Source organism: Tripterygium wilfordii, chromosome 2, assembly GCF_013401445.1.
Source record: "Tripterygium wilfordii isolate XIE 37 chromosome 2, ASM1340144v1, whole genome shotgun sequence".
NCBI classification, from domain to species: domain Eukaryota; kingdom Viridiplantae; phylum Streptophyta; class Magnoliopsida; order Celastrales; family Celastraceae; genus Tripterygium; species Tripterygium wilfordii.
Window position 1 is genome coordinate 11,534,224 of NC_052233.1, and position 22,916 is coordinate 11,557,139.

A 22,916-nucleotide genomic window follows, 5' to 3' on the forward strand; every position below is an offset into this window, starting at 1 on the left:
TCAGATATATTAAAACAATACATTACATATGTGTATGAGAGGCACGAAACTAGAAAACTAGTTAAAGGCTGCAACAGTTTTTTTTTTTAAGAAAAATTTCTTAAATCAAAATGAATTACAATCAGAGAGAGAAGTAAAGCCTGAATGGAGTGAGGGCATGATGATGAGAATCCCACATCGGAAGATGTGGACTTCCATCCCGTGTGACGGGTATTCATCATTAGACTTCAACATGATTGAAATTGATTCAATTGGGCACTCCAATGAAGTTAGGATATCAGCCACTCTATTACACAACCAAAGAGTATGTAAAAGCTAATCGGTAGTAGTAGAGCAAAGATGGAATGCCCTTATCAAGAAATTCCCATTATGCTTGGATCCGGTATCATAAGTCATATCATTTCAATTTTTTTTGGAGAAACGGATTTTTGGGCATCTAGGCATGGTTTATGCCATGATCAGTATAGGCCTTCATAGATTTTTTGTTTGGGCCCATCATATGGGTATGAGGGGTCAATTCACCTGGTTTAAAGCAGCCATAATCTCAAGGGCATCACCTCCAACAGAATATGAGAAAAATTGTGATGTAGGGCCTGTTGAATCTCTAAACCGAACGCAAGAGACTTAATAGTAGCTAGCAGGGCCAGCCAGCCGCTATACATAAACTACGCATTCTCATTCAAAGTACGCACCATGAGTTAAGAAGTCTAGTACATGCAGCTCTAGTTCATCAAGAAAATTAACGTGGACATAGAAAATGAAAGATTTGACACATAAAACAAACTAATTAATCAAGCTCAGCTCGAGTGCATGCTCTCCAAATCAAACCAACGTTCGCAGCAGTGCCTGCAGTACTGCAGTTGCATCCATTACTTCATTCCGGCAAAATCAAATCCCTTGAAAAGAACATAAAACTTCAATCAATCAATAATTTATAAACTTTTGTTGTTTGTTCCAATCAAACATATAGAAGGGTATATATATATATGTATGTATGTATCACTTACATTAGAAGTACTGGTTCTTGGAACTGATCCAGCTGGTGAATTTGGAATATACCTAGCCCACTGTTAATTGATGTCAACAAGTTAGAACATTAAATAAAATTATTAAGGTAAATTGGGAAATTAAACCCTAAATAACTAAGAAGTGAAGTTACATTTTTGGCAGCAGTGCTAAAAGCTTCTCTATGTGGTATCTCAGGGTTGGCTGCTTTGATCCGCTGTATCTCCTCCCTTCCACACAATACATATATGAATATAGATATAATAAGAATGTAAAAAATTTAGTATAGTAGTACTCTCAGCTAGCTATATAGCTTACTTCATGAATCGATTGTAAGCAGAGGGAAGCCTGTGTTTCTTCTCAGGAGCTGCAAATTAAAACCAAATCATTGATCATAGTAATAAATAAAACAATAACTATATATATTGAGTTTCAAAAGGGATATCTACGTACGTTTTACTACAAAGGGTGCTTTTGGTGACAATGGTTCACTGGATGTGTTACTGCAAAATCCCTGTTTCTCCTCAAAAAATATAACAAACCACTTCTTTTAGTAACTGCAAACCACCAATACATATACATATACATATATATATATACGATAAAAGATATATACCTGAGGAATGAATTGGTGATGGTCAAGACACTGGCCTTGAAGTGGAGGTCGACTAGTGAGAAATGATATGTTACTACAATGACCACATTTCACTGTCACAGAGTCCAGCAATCTTTTGCATGGAATCCCAACCTGCACCCACAACATGCATGTAGTTAGTTAAGGAAAAAAGAGGAAGAGATCGATCGATGGTTGGTAGATATGATAAAGAGGGTTAATTAATTACAGCAAGAACAGTGTTGCAGAAATTGCAGCGGACGTAGCAAAGATGTTCAGATGGTGGAACCATGTCCATGGACGCCTTATCAGCTGCTTCCAGGCTCATGGTGATTTGATGATTCTCAAACACAAGATCTTGAACAAGTAGAGAGCCTTTTCTTAGGGTTTGTAGTGGAGAGTGGGTGTTGTTATGTATAGCAGCAGCTTGTTAATGGAGTCAAAAAGAAAATCTAGGGTTACTAATTATAATACAAAGGTCAGTAACTCAGTACTTACTGGACGTACCTGCGGCTGCCGCTCTACTTTTTTGCAGAGCTGATCAGTTGCACGGGTTCCTTTGGCTACCAGACCCCACTAATATAGTTATAGAATGTACCAACTACAAATTCTCGCGAGTTCTTTGTATACTCGTGAACAAACGTATCCGGGGTTTATCATGTAGTACTGGGTCCAATGCGGCCGTGTGTTGGGATAATATGACTTTTGGTAATTCAAAGAGTTGATCAGGTCCAACTCGGTCATCAACTATTAAAACATTTTAACTTGAGAACTCAAAGTTAAAAATTGTTCCAATATGAACACTTGGACAGATTTTCGACTATTCGGGTATAGTCAAACTTCTAGTGGAACATAAACAAATCAATGTAAGACATCTTCTCCTGAATAGTGCTAAATCTGTCATTGTGTGCGCGAATATTTGAAAAATTTTCAACTTTGGGTTTCCAAGTTGGAATTTGTGAATATTTGGTGTTGAGTTGAAAATTAACGACTCTTTCGATGGCTAAAAGTTACATTACCCCGTGTCTTGGTTGAATTCCATGTTAACAAACAAAAAAAACACTTGGTGAACTGAATTAAGCCACGTTAAAAGTGGATCCGACCTAACTTATATAGAAGAGAAGGTATAGTGAAGCCACCACTGGTTTCGATCGCCTAGTAAGGGCAAAAACAGATTACACATATTCATCTTAATTTATACATAGCTGGTTTTTGTCCCATCAAGTGAATTAAATTCCACATTTTTCTTTTATGAATTGGGGGCTTGTTTACAAGTTTCATATTTTTAGATACTTAGACTAATATCCTCTTTTCAACGACATCATGATTAACCCATGTCAAATGGTCTTATTAAAGAAAACTTTCCCATTTTTAGGCGAACTTCTAATTAATTTTGTTAACATTTGAAGAAGCTAATTGCATAAGAAATATTAAATCTATAGAATTGATCCACCAACTCTTGCATGCATGACTTGATGAACATGCTTGCATGAGCCATTACATGTATTATGTATAATGATGCCAATTATGCATGCGGAAATGATAAAGATATTAACAGTTGGTATCATATCCCAGTTATCATAACTGTTGAGTTAGACGTACAGAATCAAAATGAATTTATGGGATCCATATGTCCCACAAGATGCACGTGAAATCATTTACGAACAACTCAACAGCTGTGATAACTGAGATATTAGTTGTTGCTAGGATCCCTATTGACGATATTGTAATCGTTATGCATGTATGAGGACAAAATATCGAGAGAATTAGTTGATGAAGGAAAGTAAAGGCCAGGGAATGGGGAATTAAAGATGGAAACTGTCCAAGCATCCCATCTTTTGTGGGTTCTATGTTAAACAAGGAAATCTGAATGAGACATATGCTACCATCACTTGTCACAATCTCACACAGTCACACACACACACACAATATAATAAGTGATGCGACGATTCCCACATTTTCCATACTTGTAAATAAAGTCATAAACACACTTGGTTTCCTCACCATTCTTTGCCTGTATAAATCGACTTTCCCTAGGCGTTCTCTTCTTCTTACTTACATTACATGTCTAGCAAGATGGTACAGCAATTCTCTCTCTCTCTCTCTCTCTCTCTATATATATATATATATATATCTTCCTGTGGTGCATTTCAAGGAGGCATGCACACACGACACGAGATTCCCTCTGTGTCTTCTGTTTGGCTTGAAATTTCCTAGTCCCGTTGGTTCTACTTCTTACATATTTAGTTGTGTTTCTTTAACGGATTTGGACACAATCATTTGATCTATGGTCTCTTCTCTTTCTTATACACTTTGGGAAAGTTGGATTAGACATTTCCACCTCTCTCAAAAGAATAGTTTTGATTTTTCAAACATTGACCCATTGGGTAAGAACCAAGGGTTTTTAGTTAGAATAATGACCAACTAAAATTATCAAAAAAATTTTTTGTGGTATATATATAACATAAAGGGATGAAATTATTGGTTGATATTATAAAGTTTTGATATATAATACGACGATTAATAACCTAATTAACTATAGCTAGGAGGAATTAGCCTTCTTTTTTTGGATTCTACCAAGCCCGTACATATAATTAATTATCATTAACTTGCCTAACGCGCGTGGTTTGCGAGTTATTGTACATGCGGACTCATGTTCCACAAATGAGTGATTAGATCTCGCCTAGCTAGTTGCTCTTTGGCTCATTCTTAATTGTTCTCATCATCAAATCCCAGCAAGACCTAATCACCATTATTGTAATTACCTTCTATAATTAGGTTGATATTAGAAATCCTTGATTCGATGTAATTAGCACTATTTAAGATAATTAGGGTTTAGACCAATTGGCTCCTTCGATCCTATAAAAGAACGACTATGGTACAATCCTACTAACTTAATACACACATAGTTCATTCGATTAATTCGTTATTTATTATTCAATATGGTATGATAGAGATACTCTCCGGAATTGAAAAAATAGAAAAAACAGAAAATAAAGCAAATGTACGATCTTAGTATTTTTGGACCTTTTGGTGCTTAGACAAACATTTGATAATTTGATATGGTAATATGCAATCCATTTGGTGCTTCAACTCTTGGGAATTTCACTATTTCATCGCTCCCAAATATCTCCCACCTGCAAAAAATACATCAAAACACAGTCACCTTTTGATCATCTACACACACAGAGAGACTATATATATAGATATATTCAACACTTTATGTGGTGAACCTGTATCTTGTAGCAAAATAGTGAAGGAACATGGAAATATAAACTATGCCCAATTCCTTCCCAGGGCATAGCCTGCTTCCTCCTCCAAATAAGAAGAAATAGTTGTGAGACTCCAAGCCCTTATCCTGCATTCATTACATTCCATTCAACATTTGCATAATATATATATATATATATATAGATGGTTTAGGTTGAGCTTTCTATGTATGTATTGTGTGTTTTGGTTTACTGACCAGCCATCTCCAAGGATTGAAGGTTAAAGGCTCTGGATAAAGGTTTGGATCATAGTTTATCTCCCCTGTGAAAACATATATTTTCCATCCTTTTGGGATTATGTACCCTGCAAATTAAATTAAGAACATTATATATGTTAAATTTACAAAAAAAAAAAAAAAGAAAAAGAAAAAGAAGAAGACCATTTGACAATAAGGTTGAGCTTGACACTACACTGATTTGATTATATATATTATGTATCTTTCATTTTTATTTATTTTGCATTATTTATACATTAAAATAAATAGAGAACAAAAGACTAGTCCTTTAAAAATATCTTACATAGAAAACAAATTTTCATAAAATAGAAAGTTGGGTCCGTTTGGTATACTTGTTTTTCATTTTTTTTTTATTTTCCAAAAAATTGAAAACAATTTGGAAAACACATTTGGTCCTATTTTTAAAAATACAGAAAAGTAGAAAAATCCTAAAATCACTTGAAAACGAACGTTTTTCTAGAAAATGAGAACAGAAAACAAACCAAAGGGGATTAATTTTCTTATGTTTGATAAAATTAAATTAATCTCCCTAAAACGAGTTAGATTATTCTTTTCTCTACTTTTTATTTACAATTTTTCTTTTGATATTGGTGTTTTCTTTCTAACAAACAATTGAAAATCATGAATTTCCTAAACAACGATTTTGTTTAGAAGCAAACCCTACGTACCATTCAACTCCACATCTTTAGTTGTTCTCCTCAGCACCCCATTAACAACAGTAGCTAACCTTGAGGTCTCAATGATCACCTATAACAAATCGAAAACAAAGAATAATAACAAAAATATCATCATTAAAGCCTTAATCCCAGAAATACTGTAATCGAGATCAGTTACATAAAAAAGAGAATCTGTCAAAATTACTTACAGCACGAGTGAAGGTCATGGACTTGTAGTCGTTCCAGTCAATGGACTCCCCTGGTTTTTTCGTTTCTCTGATTGCTAAATGTTCTTCCTGCATGATTGCGCGCATTAACATGATAATCAGTGCAATTAAATTAATTAATTGAACTCAAGCTGGAGGACTTAATTTAATTAGAATACTAACCCTAAGTTGTTGAAGAGCTCTTGGATTGTCATGGAGATACTTGATAGCCATCATTGTAGTTTTAGACACAGTTTCATAACCTGAATGCAGAATGACAATTAGTTGGTCAATTATCTCATCATCACTTAATCGGTATTTTGGGTCTTCATTTCTCAAGAGCTTATCAAGCATGTCATTGCATGTTATCCCAGAAGCCCTTCTCTCCTTCATAATTTGTTTCAAAACTGTCACCACTCTTTTCCTTCCCTGTAAATATACAATATATCTTCAAATTAGGGTTGTAGGAGTCTAATAAGTTTCTTCAATTAATATAAAGTAATTACCTCTAATCCGCGACGATAATTTGTGCCAGGAAAGTTGACAGGCAGTGATATTGTTCCTATCACCAGCTTATCAAACTCTTGCTTAAAAGATTCATTCAAAAATTTTGATTCATTCTCCATGGTTTCCTTTAAGGATATCAAAAATGCCATCTGAACAAAAAATAATCAAATTAATCCCCAAATCTGCAGTTACAGTTTTCAACAATTAATGGATTGTGACGGCCCGAGTTTAGGCTCATATATATCGGATATCCAAAGGACAAGTTTGTATGATGTCGTTCGTTCTCGGTTATTAATAAAAAGATGAGATTATGTGAATTAATACAAACCTCAGAGGCCTTTTCTTGGATGTCAATGGTTTGGCCATCCCAATGTTGAAGAAATGAGCTCATGAAATGGTCAATTTTTGCAAAAAGTTGGTCTTTGATCAAGGGAGGACCAATTAGGGAAAGCAATGAGCCTCTAACACGTTTGTGATCAGAGCCATGAACGGCAGCAATGTTGAGTCTTCCAAGTATATCCACCATTGACGTTGGGTACCCAGGAACCATTCCTTTTCCTTCATTTAGAAGAATGTATCTATTCAGCTCTGGATTCATGCAAATAACTGTTGGACTCCCCATTACGTGTGTCTTGAATACACTTCCATGCCTATATATACACACACAAATATATCCCATAACAGAATAATGTTTAGAATTCATGGTTTTTTTTTGGTACGGAAGCAGGAATGAGGACTCCAACTTGGGTACCACCCAATCAGAGTATATGCCTTAACCATCTCGATTGAGGGGTGGTAATTAAAATGAATGTTTCTAAACCCTAAAACATATCTTCTTCAAGCAAACCCCAGAGGTTGTTTATTTTCTCTTCCAAAAGCCACTTACCTAGTAATTTCAAAGAAATAACACCATTATATATAGATGCGTGCAACGTAATTCAATTTTTTTTAATTATTAATGGAAAAATCACCCAGTCCAGCATGCCATTCGGATAGTTGAGTGAGCCTAAACCTCGGGCTTCTGGAATAAAACATTTCTTAAATTCCTCATTGAATTAATAATCAAATATAAGAAATCATCCCATATAACATATCTAGTTATGGAATTTCCACCCTCTTTAGGGAGGAAGAGAAAGAAAGGATTGCACCCATTGAACCAAAACAATCACAGGATCTATAAAATAAAAAAGAACAGAATTTCAATGCAACATGACATTCTAATAAACAAGAAATTAATTTTTTTTTAATTAATGCATACCTAGCTCTCTGATTTTTCATAAAATCAGGTCCGTATTTGAGAAAAGAAGTATTCTGACCAACAATTGGCAACCCCATTGTTCCTGGAGGCAACCCTTTTCTTCCATACCTTATCTGATTCCATTTCAACAAGCCAAAGTAGACACAAATGCAAATAAACAACAACCAAGCAGCAATGACCACCAATCCTGCAGCCATTGATGCTTTCTCTCTTGTCTGGGTTTCTAAGGTTTAATTACCTAATCACGTTTCACCAACCTACTTAAACCTTCAAATTAATAATAGCCAAGAAAAGATCTACATATATAAGGTCTCTGCACCTATTTATAGTAGAAAAAGATCCACATATATACCAAGAAATCACAAAATTAATTATTTCAATTTTAATATTGGATATATATATATATAATTATATATGGTATGTCTTGTTTTCTATATATGGTAAAAAACTAGAACATATATATATATACCACTTATTATTATTATTATTTTTATTTTTATTTAGGTAAGTCAGTAATGAATAAATACCAACCCAACACTCCCTGCGACCATATTTAAGTTAATGTATTTCTTAAGGTATTTTCGATCTTTTATATAAAAAAAAGGATTATTGAAAAGAATAAGATATGTATTTAGATATTTTCCTTCTTTTACGAAACAAATTGTATTATTTATTTTCGCATATAAAAAAAACAACTAATTACATGCAAATTGGTTCTTCAAGAAAACTGCACCTACAATCTACCATCTGAACAATTTTTACCACGAAAAGAAAAACAAAAGACGATTTATTTGTCATGAAATCTTGCCCATTGCGCAAAAAATGCCCAAAAAATACAAATTTTTTAGTTTTAATAAAATATATATCATCCGTTAATATACATGCCATTGGTCTGTTCCTACAAGCGAAGAATGGTCCGAAGCGTATCACAGAGATTTTGAATGGTCTGTTCCTCTTGTGTTGCTTGTAACTCCTGGAGCGGCATCTCTTCATAACATCTGCAATAGAACCAAAGCGCAGGGTTGAAAAGGCATACTTATGCTAATTTGAAGAAAAAAAAGGTGGGGGAAGACCATGTACAGCGTACTATGAAATGTAGCCACATCTAATCAAGTCTGGAGTCCCCCATAATGTTAAGATTAAGACCCTTAACTCAGATACAAAAAAAAAATAAATGAATTCTGCGACGACGTGCCTGGACAATATAATGCATATTAGTTTCGGGCCATTTACAAGTAAAATGCTAAAAAAAGGAAACGCAACAAATTAACTTCTAAGTCTTACGTTTTATGGTGAGCTAAAGCCTGTGCCAGATTCAATAATGTAGAGCTTGAAGTAAGTCTGTTGTAAACACTTTGAGGGAGAGGAATCTGCAAAATGCCAAACGGACAAGAAACCAAAATAAATGGTTGATACACACACACATACAGAGAGTAAAACAATAAGCTAACCTCATTTTGTCCTCTTCGGCCCTTTCTGGACTGCCCATCGCCACTAAAAAGCTCCTGTAATGCTTCCGAGGCTATTGTTCCACTATTGTCTTGCTGCATGCCTCCAAGCACGTTGTCTGACAAAAGAGCAATGGGGGATATATCAGTTGCCCTCAAGAATGGAATGGGTACAGTGTTACCAGCTGCATATATGGAGCAAAGCTGCAAAAACAACAAGGTCCAAGTGAGCAGAAGTCTATCCATCACAAGTTTCACCAAATAAAATACTTAATTGAAAAGCTATAGCAACATTGTCTTGGGCAGTTTTAGAACAATTTGAATAGCATAATACATCAATGCTAATTATTTGAGGTGAATGTACGATTAATGAAAATAACCTTGTCCTGCAGTGCAAAAGCTTTTCGATTGACAGTTTCCTTCTTCAAGGTGCCAGCGGTCATGTTATTACCACTTCCAACTTGTGATTTAGAAATGCTATCCTCCTTCAGAATCTGCTGAGGTGAGCCAGATAATGGACGAGAAGTTGCCTGTATGGTCTGCGCAACCGGATGTTGTTCTCCAACCAAAACGGTGTTTACAGCAATGGCTCCAGTATTATCAAGCCTGAAAGAATTATCGCAATAATTAGCTGAAATTCTTATTTTATTGGCTTAAGTTGATTACAATGAGCATCATATGCCAAAGTAAACAATGACAATGACCCAATTGAGCAAGTTTCCAATATCTGGCAACATTCACCTGTGCCAAAAATTCTACCAAGTATTCGGAATTTCTTTTTTTTTTAACCTCTTTAACCAAACAGATGGAAAAAGATCCATACACGAACATCACAAGAAAATAACTGAGGAAATTACTGGGAATCAGCTGATTTGCATCCGAATCCAGAAGGTCCTTCAACATGCAGAACAGGTGAGGGCTCCTTAGCATTGGAAAACTGAGATCGAGAGGCTGTTTCATCTGTAGCATGTCCATCATGAATAACAGTCCCAAAGTCACCTCCTATTAAACATAGATCAGACAAATCAGAAAGGCATAAAGTAAAGCAATTCTTTTTTCTCTGCTCCAAAGACGAATATTTCATAAGAAAACAGGCATGCACAGAGTCATCTTGGTAGCCAAATAGAACTCAAGGTGAAAACTGACATTAGCATTCCCACTAAAATGATTACAGTCCTTCATTAAAAGAAGGATGACAAACAATGTTCTCTTTTATCATTTCTTGGTCAACAAAAAATTGTATTATCACACAAATCATAGGTGAGAAATAATTTCACTGTTATGTTATACATCATCTTCTCAATGCTTAAGTCGCCTTTTATGGTAGAATACCTTATTTTATGCCCTAAAGAATCCTATCCAGATTACAAGAAAATAACACAAGGAATCATGCATACCTTCTCCAGGCACTAGAGGCCTTGATGGAACCGTATCTCCATAATCCTCATTCAATTTCGGATCTACTAGTGTCTGTTCAGATAATAGCTGTAAGCAGAGGAAAGTTACTTGTGGTTGGGTTAGAGAAAAGGGGTTGGGGGAGGAAAGAGAGTCCTCGGATAGGAAGGGAGAAATCTTTCGTACTAACCTCTGATTCAGGTGGGGCTAGAATTTGAGCTTCCAGAACCATTGAGGCCCTAGTTTGCCTAGCCTTTTCAATCTTCGGCAACATAGCAGAGGCTCCATTTTTGCATTTTTCAATAAATTTGTGCTACACATAGACCACTTTGAAGTTATAATTTCAAATATTGGAATTCAGCAAAATAAAAACGTCTAGTACGAATTAAAATATGAATAGAAGATGAAAGGACTACTGAATCACTTAACAAGCATTAAAAAAAAAGCCTTTAAGTTGGTGTCATTTCAAAAGAGTTTCCTTTAGGAATAATAATGTCTAATAAAGCATAAAAGTTTGTGCACTCGAAGTTCCTCAAAATGCAGGATTTTCATGTTTGAATAGGCTAACAAACCTTGAGCATCTCTGCCGCAGTAGGTCGTAGACGTGGTTCTTTCGTAAGGCACTTCGCAACAAAATCATGAAACACAAGGGACCTGCAAAAAGGAAACCAAAAAAATCTGATCTTAGAGAGGCAACATTTTATGCATATAAGACATGAGCAAAACATGCTATAAATATTAGCAAGAAAGAAGTATCCAAACATGTCAAGCTAAACTGTAAAGAAACAGAGATAATTTAGTCTTCTGGAAGCTTCCTTCAGAGTAGCTGACCTAAACTTAGAAAAATATAAACTTGGAAAATTGATCATTCATGTAACAGTATTTCGAGAATCAACAATCCCTACAATAGGTTCATCGTGCAAATGTAAATAGGGGCAGTGGTTAAAAGGTTTATTAACTTATTTCCTTTGTCCTTTAAAGTTTAAGCAGTCCAACATCTAAGCAGTCCACCATCTACTAGAAAATGTGGTGGCAAACGAGGGAAAAAGATAAACAAACCATTTTTCCTTATCCTCAAGCATTGGAGCTGGCTCATCGGATATCATGAACAAAACCTAACAGGTACAATAAATGTCAGATGAAGCCAATATTCCATAAAACATAGAAAGTGCTTAAGTAGCTACTAGGCATTGATATACAAATTTTTTACACTGAGAATAACATGAGCATAGAAGTGTCATCATACAACTAGACATAGAACTCATACAAAATGTAAACGTTATATCACCTAGGAGGCTCATCTCCCAAACTCTTGACACCTTTCTATCATAAAATTCATTAATTGCCACTAAAGCTCATTTTAATTAACATCATTTCAACATTGCAGAGAGCACTTACTAGTAACCAAATGAACAAAAAAAAAAATGCCTTAACTTAAAGCACTCACTCTCATTGGGTGCACCGTTGCTCTGGGAGGAAGGCCCTGAAAAAAAAATAAAAAGAAAAAACAACAGCAAGCAACATCAGAATAAAAAACTTCTACAAGTGACAAGATAGTGATGAATGAACAGCGGACTGGATGTTCAAAGGACCTAGAGGCACTGAATAAAAATACCTCAGCCATCTCAATTGCAGACACACCAAGAGCCCATACGTCAACCTGTATTGGGAATATCAAAATTGTACCAAAAGGTTTGTGAAACTAATAATTTTATTAGCAATGATATGTCAAGGATATTAATAGCCTAAGAAATCTAACCCATAAGCATATCAATTAACCCAGAAGGGTTTAGGGCAGTGTGGCTTCCGATAAAAAGAGAAAACAAGCTAGTTCACAAGGATCCCAGCCTCAAATAAGAAGTCCGAAGAGGGCAAAATACATAACTTTACACCCACATTCCAGAAATTGGTTACGAGGCCTTGTTGCCACTGCTTAGGATCGAACTGTAGACCTTTAACAATATTGAATCAAGAATATATTCACAAACTTTTCCAATGGATCAAACCATGGGCATATGAGACAAATTTATGCACCCTCATGAAAATTGCAACTTTTATACACCATGTACGTAAACCCACATCTACTTGGTTATGGAAATTTCATTGCCTAATTCTATTGTAGAATGAAAGAATGAGATAATTAAAATTTAAAAACATCACATCTATGAAGACAGACGGAGACATACCTTCCCATCATAACGACTTTCTCGTATAACTTCTGGAGACATCCAATGTGGAGTGCCTATGAACTGCAAACAAAATTTGCGCAGTAACATATGTGCCAACAGAACACCAATATATTTTTTTAAACAATGAGGAAAACACTTATCGGTATCATACACATATAAATGACATCGGGAAGGATGAATATAATGGTGCAGATGTACAAGACAACAAAATTGTAATTTCTACAATCCTTCCAGCCATTCTACGGAACCTTTGGAGAGACAGAGAGAGAGAGAGAGAGAGAGAGGAACACTAATGTTTTTGAGGCACACAGAATCCTTTTGAGCTACCAAAAGATAAATTGGGTGACTCACTAGGTTCTCGGTTTACTGTTGCATGTAAGAAGGATAAGGATGAAAACTTATTTTTGGTGTAACAGATATAATAATCGTTTAGGTGTGTCCAATGCCAGCTTCTTGGAGCCCATTTATAATACATTCATACACATACCTATTTGCAAACTTAAGCCTTAAAAGACAAAAGCACAGATAAGAGGATAAAACAATACACAGAGATGCACATGAGTGCCCCTTCAATGCAAATCAAAAGGTATTCAATGTTTGGCTAGTTACTCTGAAGTAGCTTTTCACAGTGAGTATCCCATCTCCCTCCAACTTCACAGTGAATATGCAACAGATATCCTCTATTAACTTTGTTAATAAAAGACTAGCCCCTAACTATTCCATCTTGTATTCTTCAATAGAACTGCTAGGCCTATATACTTTACCATGTATCATATCATCTCATGCATTTAAAATTGGATAGGCACTTGTGATCCTTTTTTTCTTATGAACCAAGAAGATTACACTATGAAGGCACCAACCAAGTGCAACCAAGGATATCAAATACTCTAAGCATAATACCAGATATTTATTTAATATACCAAAGCACTGGTAGCATATCCAGATATTGAGAGCGGTACCTAGAAACTTTAAATGCGTTCACTGCAACTTTTGCTTTACAAAAGGGTTAAAAGCATAAAGGCTATAAATTAGTTGGGCAAATAACATACTGTATTGCGCTTTGACATGGTCCTTGTAAGTTGAGCAGCAACCCCAAAGTCACCTGCCCACATCATCATTAAGATAACACTACATTTGAAGATATTCATTCTGTCAAGGTTAAAGCATCTGGAAACGCCCCTTACCCTCGCAAGAACCCCAAGCAGAGCAATAAGGTCTAAAAATTTTTCAAAAATCTTTTGTGACAAGTATGTGATGAACATCACATTTAAGCTACAATAAGACATACCTTGTAAAAGTATACTATTTTACCAAAACACCCAGCGGAGCAGAACTTATTTATGGAGAAATGGTAAGCTTTTGGACTCAACATGCATGCTTCTTTTTTCGTAAATTTCATCATTAATTCAAAAATATTGTCAGGAAAAGAAGCTCCTGTGTACTCTGTTGCAACTACAGGGGAGAGTAAGTAAAAGGAAAAAAAAACCTTTGGCCACCTTTAAATTTTGTTTATTAAAATTCAAAAAGGATTAAAAAAGATTAAAAACACTTTGGGTGTCCAAAAGCTAACCCAAACGGGTCTTAAAAAAATTTCAAAGCATTTATACACAAAACTTTGAAGAAAAATCTTTGGAAGAGCTCAAATCTTAACTTCCTTCAGGTTCCAAGAAACATGGAAACATCAGTGCACAGGGTTCCACAATTGTGGCAAGGTCAAGAAAGGGAATACGATAACAGCCCAACACCCAAATTGCATATAGGATGTTTTTGTAGTTTGAATACGTTACCAAGGCTAAAATGAAGCTACTCTACCACTAGGTTAAGGTTCATCCTTACTTTGAGGTAGCAATATATTCAGAAAATGGGCTCCATTATTGGCTTCATCATCACTAAGCAGTAGGTTTCACGTACAAGGAGTTTCTTGGTTACGTTTAGATAAAACCATATATGGCCAGCATAAGATGCATGATGATATGTACTCACCCAGCTTAACTTCCCCTTGTTCAGTTAGCAAGATATTGCCACCCTTTATATCTCTATGAACCTTGAAAATTGTATGCAAATACGCTAGTCCCTGCAGAAAAATACAGTTGTTAGTCCGATAACCTAACTAGCATAACACAGATCATCAATCACGATCAGCTTTGACTGTAGAGCAAAGCATACATGCTCATACATGATTAAAGCACACACACATACTGGTCTCATATTTCTTTAGTTTTCATTTTTCTCAATGCAAACAGGATATCGTACTTATAGAATGAAAGAAGAAAGTTGCTGCTTGTTGTAAGCGGCTTTCTCAAGACAAAATACAAGCAACAAAGCAAAAGGACAACCATACCTTCATGTAATAGGCAACCAATTAATTCATTTTCCACACCAGCACAAATTGTATTCGATCATACCTTCAAAGCTTCCAGACAGACATAGGCTATTTGAGATTCCTCTAAAGGCTCTTCAGTAACGTACATCAAGTCAGCAACACTTCCACCTCCACAGTACTCCATCACTATCTGCCACGGCAAAGAATATTTTCATCCAACCAACCACAAATAAAGAAGTATGAATGAAGGAAAATAGTTACAAGAATGAAACCTACATATTTAAATTTATTGAGCTAGTTTTTTGAAGTGATGTAATCACTAATCACAATGAATACTTTAGGCCCTACCCAAAGATATTCTTCCCCCTGGTAGCTTCCAAGGTAGCGGACAACATTAGGATGACTGCACTGCTGCAACATCTCTATCTCACCACGAATTTCTTCATATCCGTCCTCCTGGATACCAAGAACAGCTGCACTCGTTAACAGTAATTCAACCAATCCGATGACTCAATAAAACGACGAGAAATGAAGTCTCACCCCTTCACATAGAGGTATTATTTTAACAGCCACCATCTCTGAAGTTCTTATGTCTCTAGCCTTGTAAACGGACCCATAGGATCCTTTCCCTGCCACAACAAAGATCATACTCAGAAGTAGCAACATCAGAAAGATACGCAAATTGCAGCTTACTTACCTGAGCACTTCCGAAAAACAAATTCTAAATTCGAATAAACTTTGTATGGCTAAGAAAGTAGACTAAAATCCACTCTCTAAACAAACGTCTTCATAAACAAACAATATTTCTTGCAGCCAATATAACTCAACTATATGAGAAAAAAGGAGAGAGCTAATAGTTAACTTTTTCAGGAAAACAATTTACGCTGCAAAGTAATCTTCACTTGGTATGAAGCCTGAAAATCCAGTCAAACATAATAAAAATCCGCAAGATAAATTCTGACTCGAGTATGCGTCAATCAACTCAAGTTCAGCAAACTAATAAGACGGCACACGAAAAAGAAACTCACCAAGTTCATTGAGCAATTCGTACTTAGTGGTAGGATCTTCCCTCGTGATACTCTCTGGAATTGAACTGGAAGACACCTTACTTGTCAACTGTTGCTTCTGCTTCGCGTCATCTCCCTGCGAAGAGGATGAGTTACTCGTCTTTCTCTGCCGCCTCCCAAACCCATACTCTCCCATCGCCTGCATACTCGCCACCGCCATTCCCATTGTCGAACCACCACCACCACCGGTCCTCGTCACAACAGTCTCGCTCACCGACTCTCTCTCGCTCGCCTTTAATGTAGATCTCACCAAAAATGTCCCAAAGCCATCTCCTTCACCACTGTCATCATCACCACCGTCCTTCGTGGCGTACGGCAAGTCAAAAGGCCTCCTCAATCCCGCCATTGATGATGGAGAAAACGAAGATGGAGAAAGGTTTTTACCGTAACTGCGATTGCGTCCGCGGTCAGTTTTGACGATCATGGTGCCGAAATCACCAGCGTCGTCGTAGTCGTCATCAAGGAGAGAACCTCCACCAAAGTCCTTCGGAAGACGTTTAAGAAGGGGAGGAAGGGAATCATCTTCTTCCTCCACGTTTTCGATGTCGTTCCGAGAGTCTCCTTTGAATATTGTCGTGGCGTAGATGTTGTCATCGTCTTTGTCGCGAGAGAATGCGTTTCGAAAGGTTCTTTGTTCGGCTTCAGAAACATATTCTTCTTCGTCTTCGTCGTCGTCGTGGATCACAACTGTGGAGTAGAGTTCGGATTTGGTTGCGGGTCTTCGGGTCCGGCTAGAAGTTGGCGGGCGATCCATTCCACCACAGTAGAACGAGCTTCAGCTCGAGTGTGGCCGTTGCTGAGCATGTGAAAATTTGCCCACCTGGAATGGAAATAAGGGAACTTGTCATGTCAAGGGGCTGTGGGCCCCAATCCTGGACCGCCTTAGGTAGAGCCCACGTCAAGAAAGCCCAGAGTTAAAATTTTTAAGCGCAATCATGTTTTGGGCCTCAACTGTACAAGGCCCAAGGAGCCAGTCGAGTGAGTTCTTCTACATCCTCATCTTCTTCCAGCTCCTTGTACATCCCCGGTTTGCCCCCCGCGTCAACCGCAGTCGAGTTGTCCGGCCGAATTGGAACATTGTCAAGCAAAGTAACCAATTTATTCCTCCAGAAGAGCTAGATGTCATCGTTCAGAGGAAAGAGGAAGGACGAGGGTTACGCATCGGACGATACGCGGAAGAAGATTTCAAAGGTTCAGTCATCCGATGAATCCGATGACGTTGTTGTTTGCGAGGTAGGTGATTTTGACTACATGTATGTATATTAACGCGAATTTGTGTGTTTATTAGGATTTATTCGATTGTAGTTGTAATGTGATTATTGTGTTCTTTTGTACAGATATCGAAGAATAGGAGAGTGTCTGTGAGGAACTGGCAAGGGAAAGTGTGGATCGATATCCGCGAGTTCTATATCAAAGATGGCAAGCAATTTCCTGGCAAGAAAGGTTTGTATCTTATTGCCTTCTCTTACTGGTTTGTGTTTATATCTTTATTCTAGGGTTTACTCTTTGAGTCTTGGTTTCATTTGTAAGTACATGATACTGGATTGTATTGTCTTTGTAAATCAATGTGGTTTCCTTGTTAAGATAGGTTTGTGAAAATTCTTGTAAGTTCTAGGGTTGTCAATTGCTTGTGTTTTGGTGAGGTTTGGCTGTGAGTAGACTTTTACAGAGGAATGTCCCCTCTAATTTGTCATTTTCTTGGCCAAATGAAGCCAGCAACTATGGAATATTTAACTTGGCCAAGGAGTACTTCTGAATGTGCACAAGTAATTTGGATTGAGGGCTGCTAGCGTAATCAATTTACTGTCATATTGGGGCAGTTGAAGGCATTTTGAACATGAAGTGGCTCACTGGTACTTGGCAAAAGAGGAATTGTACGATACTTACCAAATTGGCAATACCGTTCTAAATAACTTATGTTGGGGCCATATGTTATTGTTTCTTGTTTGGTAAAGTTGGGTGAGGTCAAATAACATTTTCTAGTTGGGAAATTTGCCGAAGCTATTGTGTGAGCACTAAGTGGATTGATGATAAACCTAATCCACACTCCATCAGTGCAAGTGGATTGAAGCCCGAATATCTTGTTGCAGCCTTTATATATTTTCCTCACTTGAATTGTTACCGTGGGTTCAAGACTTCTCTAAATTGTATGGTGATAAATGGTTAATCATTTCTGTGTTGAACCTTTTGCTGAAGAATGCTATGTGTGTGTGCTGCAGATAGCAGCATATTCCAATCCCTAAATGAGCATGCACTTTGCATTTGAGCGAATTTCAAATGCTTGCGTGAGATGCACGCCTTTTAGTGTACCTCTCTGTTAAGATGAAAATGTGCTTCTTGTTGCTCGTGTGTGCTTTGTGCTTCAATTGTGTGCTTTTGGCAACACCAATAAGACTTCACGAAAGACGTACTTGGCAAGTTGCTTTCCCTTCAATGTATCTTCTTTTTAATGGTTGCTATTCCATCTTTTAATGATTTGCAAATAAGGCATTATCTGGCAATTGTGTGGTATGTTCGGTATATTTGGTATTTGCAGTAGCAAAGTAAGAGTTAAGTTTCCATGTAATATCTGTAACCTGACCCAGATATGTTTGCATTTTCCAGGTATCTCACTCAATATGGAACAGGTATGTGTGTTATAATAACATTATGTTTGCCGCAATGGTTATTGAGACAATTGCTTATCATTTTCCTTTCTGTGTAGTGGAATGTACTTCGGAATCATGTAGAGGAAATCGACAAGGCACTTGCAGAGTCATCTTAGAACGGTGGTCCTGTGATGCTGTTTATACTACTGAATGAAGTAGAAGCATACAGTACTTTTGTTGTATTTGGTTGCTGGGAACTAAAATGGAAGTTGGTGGATGCATTTCTGTTATATATGGAATCATCTCCAGATTTTGGACCCAAAACTTCCTCATTTTGTATATGACACCCTCTCTTACTTATGAAAATAGTGCTACATCAATGGGTTAGTGAAATCTTATTTGTCTTTGTTCTGTCTTGGTTCTGCAAAGGTAAATTGTTGTGGGTGATTGGTTTTGGTTTTGGTTTTGGTCTTGGGAGTGTCATTCTGTTCAGTGCTAGATAAAGCATAACCACCTCAGTCAGTGGATCAACATCAGCATAACGATACATCCTTGATTTGGCATTATTTTCATACCGACTCTAAACCGGCCATGTGATTTATGAATATCGCATGTGGTCCGTGAGTTTTTTATAAAGGGATAATGTTAGAAACCCTTAAAATTTGAACCCAAAAGTCTTTCAGATCTATGTGACATTAAAATAATCATTGATTAAAAACACACATAAAACCTACTTCACATCCAATCCCTTCACATTAAATGAGAGTCTTTTGGGGTCACTTTATTAGGGGTCTCAAGCATTATCCATTATAAAGATAGAGTCCGTACCATTCAGGTAGAGTCCACCAAAGTCCATACCATTGGGGGTGGAGTCCAATGGACTATGCTTTCAGTGGATTACATCATCAGCCAAAAAAAAAATCAGCAAACATGTCCATAATAAGGTAAAACAGAACTATGCATTAGGAAAATATAACTTTGCGATTGAATAAAATCCAAACCATCAACACCACAACCATATATTACACCAGATGATGCAACAAGTTTACATTGTTGATATCAAAGACGAAGACATTGCCTCTTACGACCGTCATGTTCAACAAAAATCATTAACCGGTACTTCCATTACAAAGATATGATTTCATTCTTGAGATAACAGAAAATGTCAGTTAGCAAAGCCACCACCGTTACCAAAGAGGTAACCTAGAGAAGATCCACCACCAGGAGCAGAATGGACCTTGGTTGATGGTCGATCCTAGATAAAGCAAGAAAGTTCGAGTCATTAAACATATTGGAGCATAATGATAAAAAAATTAAAAAAAATTCAAATGAACAAACAACTTGCATGAATGGTTAATGAAAAGTAAGCAAACAAAATTGTAAATAGATTGTTAGAAACTTAGACCGAGTAGAGGAGGCATTACATAAATAACCATCATTCAAGCTTGAGTTTCCCATTAAACTTCTCTGGAAAATTGCAGTTTCAACTGTTCTATTTTTTAGCTGCACCTTTTAACTAAAAACATTTTGAAATGTAAAGTTATCACAATTCACGAGAGTTCAAATCAGATTGTGCTGGTTGAACTCCTATAGTAAAGCATCTTCTGCGAAGCAATTAAGAGTTATGTCACCAAATTCACAAATTAGCATTTGTAACTTATAATTTATGATGTCATCCAAACACATTTTAAAAACAACGTATTTCAAACAACACACAATATATGGTTAAGGAGAGAAAAAAAAATGGTTAAAGAAGACACAAATAAAAAGAAACAGCGCAAAGGAAACCTAACGGCAATGCATTCTACAGCGACAGCAACATGATAGAGAAGCAAAGTAAGGAAGTTGGTCCTTCCTACCCCACTAGGCATCCCATTGAATAATGCTTCCTTAATGAAGTATCTGAAGCTGTATTTGGTTTCTTACAGTCAAACCTACTCTTTTAATAAGTGTGATGAAACACTACAACCTGTGTACTTGAGAGAGAGGAGAGAGATTGGTGCTAAAGTAAACTTAGTCAACTTAATGTGGTTAATCCGAAACATTTTCTGACCAGATCAGCTCTCTTATCAACTACCTATCATCGGACAACAAATAGGAATGGAGGGAATGGAAGAACAAGGATGCAACAGAGATAAGCGGCGATTCAATTGAAAAATAAAAGAATGAAGAAAAGGAGAAAAGGTCAAATCCTCCAACATTTCCAGTTCAAAATAGAGATACTGACCCTCCTCCAACCACTTTCTCCCCTAGCACAACCCCATATATTACATGCAAGTGAGAATTTACAGAGCAATCACATTCTTTTTACCCCCCCTTCCGCACCCTTCCCTTTCCCAATCAGAATTCATAATTTACAGAGCAGTCACCTTCTTTTTATTCCCTCGCACATCTAGAGATTTCTCCCAATTTTTTGAATTTCTCCTTCCATCCACAACTTCCTTAATTCTTAAGAAAAAAAAACCATCGACAAGAAATTATTGACTTTATAAGCATTCCAATGTCTATGGGGGAAGGAAAGGGTGGGGGTAGTTGGGGGATGACATTGTTAACCATACTCAGTCTTCTGGAGGGGAAAAAAAACATATTTAGTCTTCATATCACCTACAACAAGGAACAAGCAAGCAAATTCACGAAACTGAGAGCTTCAACTGATAGTGATAGCTCACCATCTATTTCTAACAACCAATATGAGACCATATGTAATTCTTTTAAGTCCAATACTTTATTCAAAGAAGAAGAAGAAGAAGAAGAAGAAACTACCAGAAAACTGGGCAAATTATTCCTAATAGCATCTCCATATTGTATTAGCAACTAATGTGAACCTTATGCAAACAACAAACGGAAACTAGCATAAGCAATCATGGACAGTTGTACCGTGAGGAAGTTGCCAGTGTTTTGACCATCAGCCCGCATATAGTTGTTTGAAGAAATACTGTTGATACCAGCTGGGATCTGCGTAGCAGCATCTACTGGTTTAGAAGGAGCAGCAGCAGGCTTGGAAGGAGGCCCATTGTTTACAGCCTGCCCTTCATTTACAGCCGGTTGGGGGTTTTCAGTGGCCGCTTTTGGTGCCTCTCCACTGCCAAAAAGATATCCCAGTGAACTCTGCCCTCCACCACTGCTAACTCCACGGCCCATGCTTTTCACACTTCTTAAACAAATAAGAACAATAAGGCTTTTTTATCCAAGAAGATGAATAATCATATTGTGGGTATTTTCAAAAGGAATTCGAAGCTCAGAAAACAAAATCACAAAAAATAGAACAGCTAAATGGACTTCTCAAAATAAGAGTTCATGCTATCAAGATATAGAAGCTCAAATAAAAAAATTAACCATGGTTTCTTACTCTACACATGCAATACAAAAATTGAATCTCACTCTCACATATAACGCCATGACATCTAAAGTGCTGCATTTCTTGCCGTAAGCACAAAACTAATCATCGCAACAAATTAAACCAAACAGTTGCGCTTAAAAGCATCAACCAAAGAAGTATCTTAATGAAATGTTTTCCACGGTCTAAATTCAAAAACAGATCCGAAAAAGGATAGAGCATGTAATTGCAGTACTATTGCGACTACTTACACTTTTGCAAATTCACAAAGAAAGAAAAATTAAGCATCATAAAAACAGCGCTTCAAAGGTAGGAGTAGAAGCAAAGATCTAGGGCTAGGGGTGTAAGAGATGGATACCTGAACAAATCCGGATCAGATCTGGCGGAGGGGTGGTTGCACGGAAGAGGAAACGAAGAGAGCAGACCCAGAGCAAGTGAAGAGCGAGTGAAATGTGGGAGTTAAATGGATAAGCACGTATATTATTAGATGCAAACAGAGACCGCGACCAAAATCACTGTTGTTCTCTTTTTAACCGAAAAGCACCTGACATCTCTCTAACGATTTAAACTCGACCGTTAAGATCTATGTGCACAAAAATTTTTCATACAATGACATAATAAATTGAATTAAATGACAACGGGAGGTCGCAAATTTATCATTTGAATATCTGATTTAGGCCTAAATTTGGACTGTCAACCCTTCGTGTACAAAAGTTTTTCACATGATGATAGAATAAATTGAACCAAAACCCAACACGTTATCATGAGAATATTACTTCGAGTGGGAATTGGATTCAGTCCCTTCTGACTCTACACAAT

At 36.8% G+C, this 22,916-nt stretch overlaps 5 protein-coding genes and 1 pseudogene across 8 annotated transcripts; 1 reads left to right on the forward strand and 5 right to left on the reverse strand.

The window, feature by feature from the left end:
- Positions 1-657: 657 nt before the first annotated feature.
- Positions 658-2,123, reverse strand: LOC120004679 (protein DROOPING LEAF-like). Of its 2 annotated transcripts, none has more exons than XM_038854014.1 (7): positions 1,848-2,123; positions 1,622-1,753; positions 1,459-1,519; positions 1,324-1,372; positions 1,160-1,235; positions 1,008-1,067; positions 658-896 (listed from the first exon to the last, which is right to left on the reverse strand). In XM_038854014.1, exons 1-7 carry the CDS (start codon positions 1,944-1,946, stop codon positions 870-872), a joined length of 504 nt encoding a protein of 167 aa, XP_038709942.1. In that variant the 5' UTR covers positions 1,947-2,123; the 3' UTR covers positions 658-869. The 2 variants fall into 2 exon arrangements, with proteins under 2 accessions (XP_038709942.1, XP_038709941.1); XM_038854013.1 differs by having other exon boundaries at positions 1,459-1,528.
- LOC120011335 (cytochrome P450 85A-like) lies at positions 2,084-7,947 on the reverse strand. Its single transcript, XM_038862428.1, has 10 exons — positions 7,751-7,947; positions 6,821-7,142; positions 6,492-6,641; positions 6,169-6,414; positions 5,989-6,075; positions 5,792-5,870; positions 5,085-5,191; positions 4,852-4,976; positions 4,662-4,755; positions 2,084-2,194 (listed from the first exon to the last, which is right to left on the reverse strand). The coding sequence occupies exons 1-10, from the start codon at positions 7,945-7,947 to the stop codon at positions 2,084-2,086; spliced, it is 1,518 nt and encodes a 505-aa protein (XP_038718356.1).
- A 633-nt stretch (positions 7,948-8,580) lies between these two features.
- The window catches only part of LOC120012266, a 33,586-nt pseudogene continuing 19,250 nt past the window's right edge, over positions 8,581-22,916 (reverse strand).
- On the reverse strand, positions 9,035-16,989 carry LOC120012275 (serine/threonine-protein kinase cst-1-like). Of its 2 annotated transcripts, XR_005471244.1 has the most exons (17): positions 16,134-16,989; positions 15,646-15,734; positions 15,454-15,561; positions 15,188-15,295; positions 14,766-14,856; positions 13,832-13,884; positions 12,780-12,842; positions 12,209-12,253; positions 12,041-12,076; positions 11,653-11,708; positions 11,166-11,247; positions 10,784-10,906; positions 10,596-10,683; positions 10,056-10,200; positions 9,579-9,804; positions 9,202-9,317; positions 9,035-9,120 (listed from the first exon to the last, which is right to left on the reverse strand). XR_005471244.1 is itself a non-coding variant. In XM_038863620.1 (16 exons), exons 1-16 carry the CDS (start codon positions 16,924-16,926, stop codon positions 9,354-9,356), a joined length of 2,136 nt encoding a protein of 711 aa, XP_038719548.1. In that variant the 5' UTR covers positions 16,927-16,989; the 3' UTR covers positions 9,208-9,353. The 2 variants fall into 2 exon arrangements, 1 of the variants encoding a protein (XP_038719548.1); XM_038863620.1 differs by lacking the exon at positions 9,035-9,120 and having other exon boundaries at positions 9,208-9,383.
- LOC120012327 (RNA polymerase II transcriptional coactivator KIWI-like) lies at positions 17,152-19,173 on the forward strand. The gene is made up of 4 exons (XM_038863694.1): positions 17,152-17,405; positions 17,510-17,615; positions 18,777-18,799; positions 18,877-19,173. The coding sequence occupies exons 1-4, from the start codon at positions 17,292-17,294 to the stop codon at positions 18,934-18,936; spliced, it is 303 nt and encodes a 100-aa protein (XP_038719622.1). The 5' UTR covers positions 17,152-17,291; the 3' UTR covers positions 18,937-19,173.
- Positions 19,723-22,612, reverse strand: LOC120012313 (protein SPIRAL1-like 2). Of its 2 annotated transcripts, none has more exons than XM_038863676.1 (3): positions 22,456-22,612; positions 21,638-21,911; positions 19,723-20,015 (listed from the first exon to the last, which is right to left on the reverse strand). In XM_038863676.1, the coding sequence occupies exons 2-3, from the start codon at positions 21,899-21,901 to the stop codon at positions 19,926-19,928; spliced, it is 354 nt and encodes a 117-aa protein (XP_038719604.1). In that variant the 5' UTR covers positions 21,902-21,911; positions 22,456-22,612; the 3' UTR covers positions 19,723-19,925. The 2 variants fall into 2 exon arrangements, with proteins under 2 accessions (XP_038719604.1, XP_038719611.1); XM_038863683.1 differs by having other exon boundaries at positions 21,638-21,914; positions 22,456-22,605.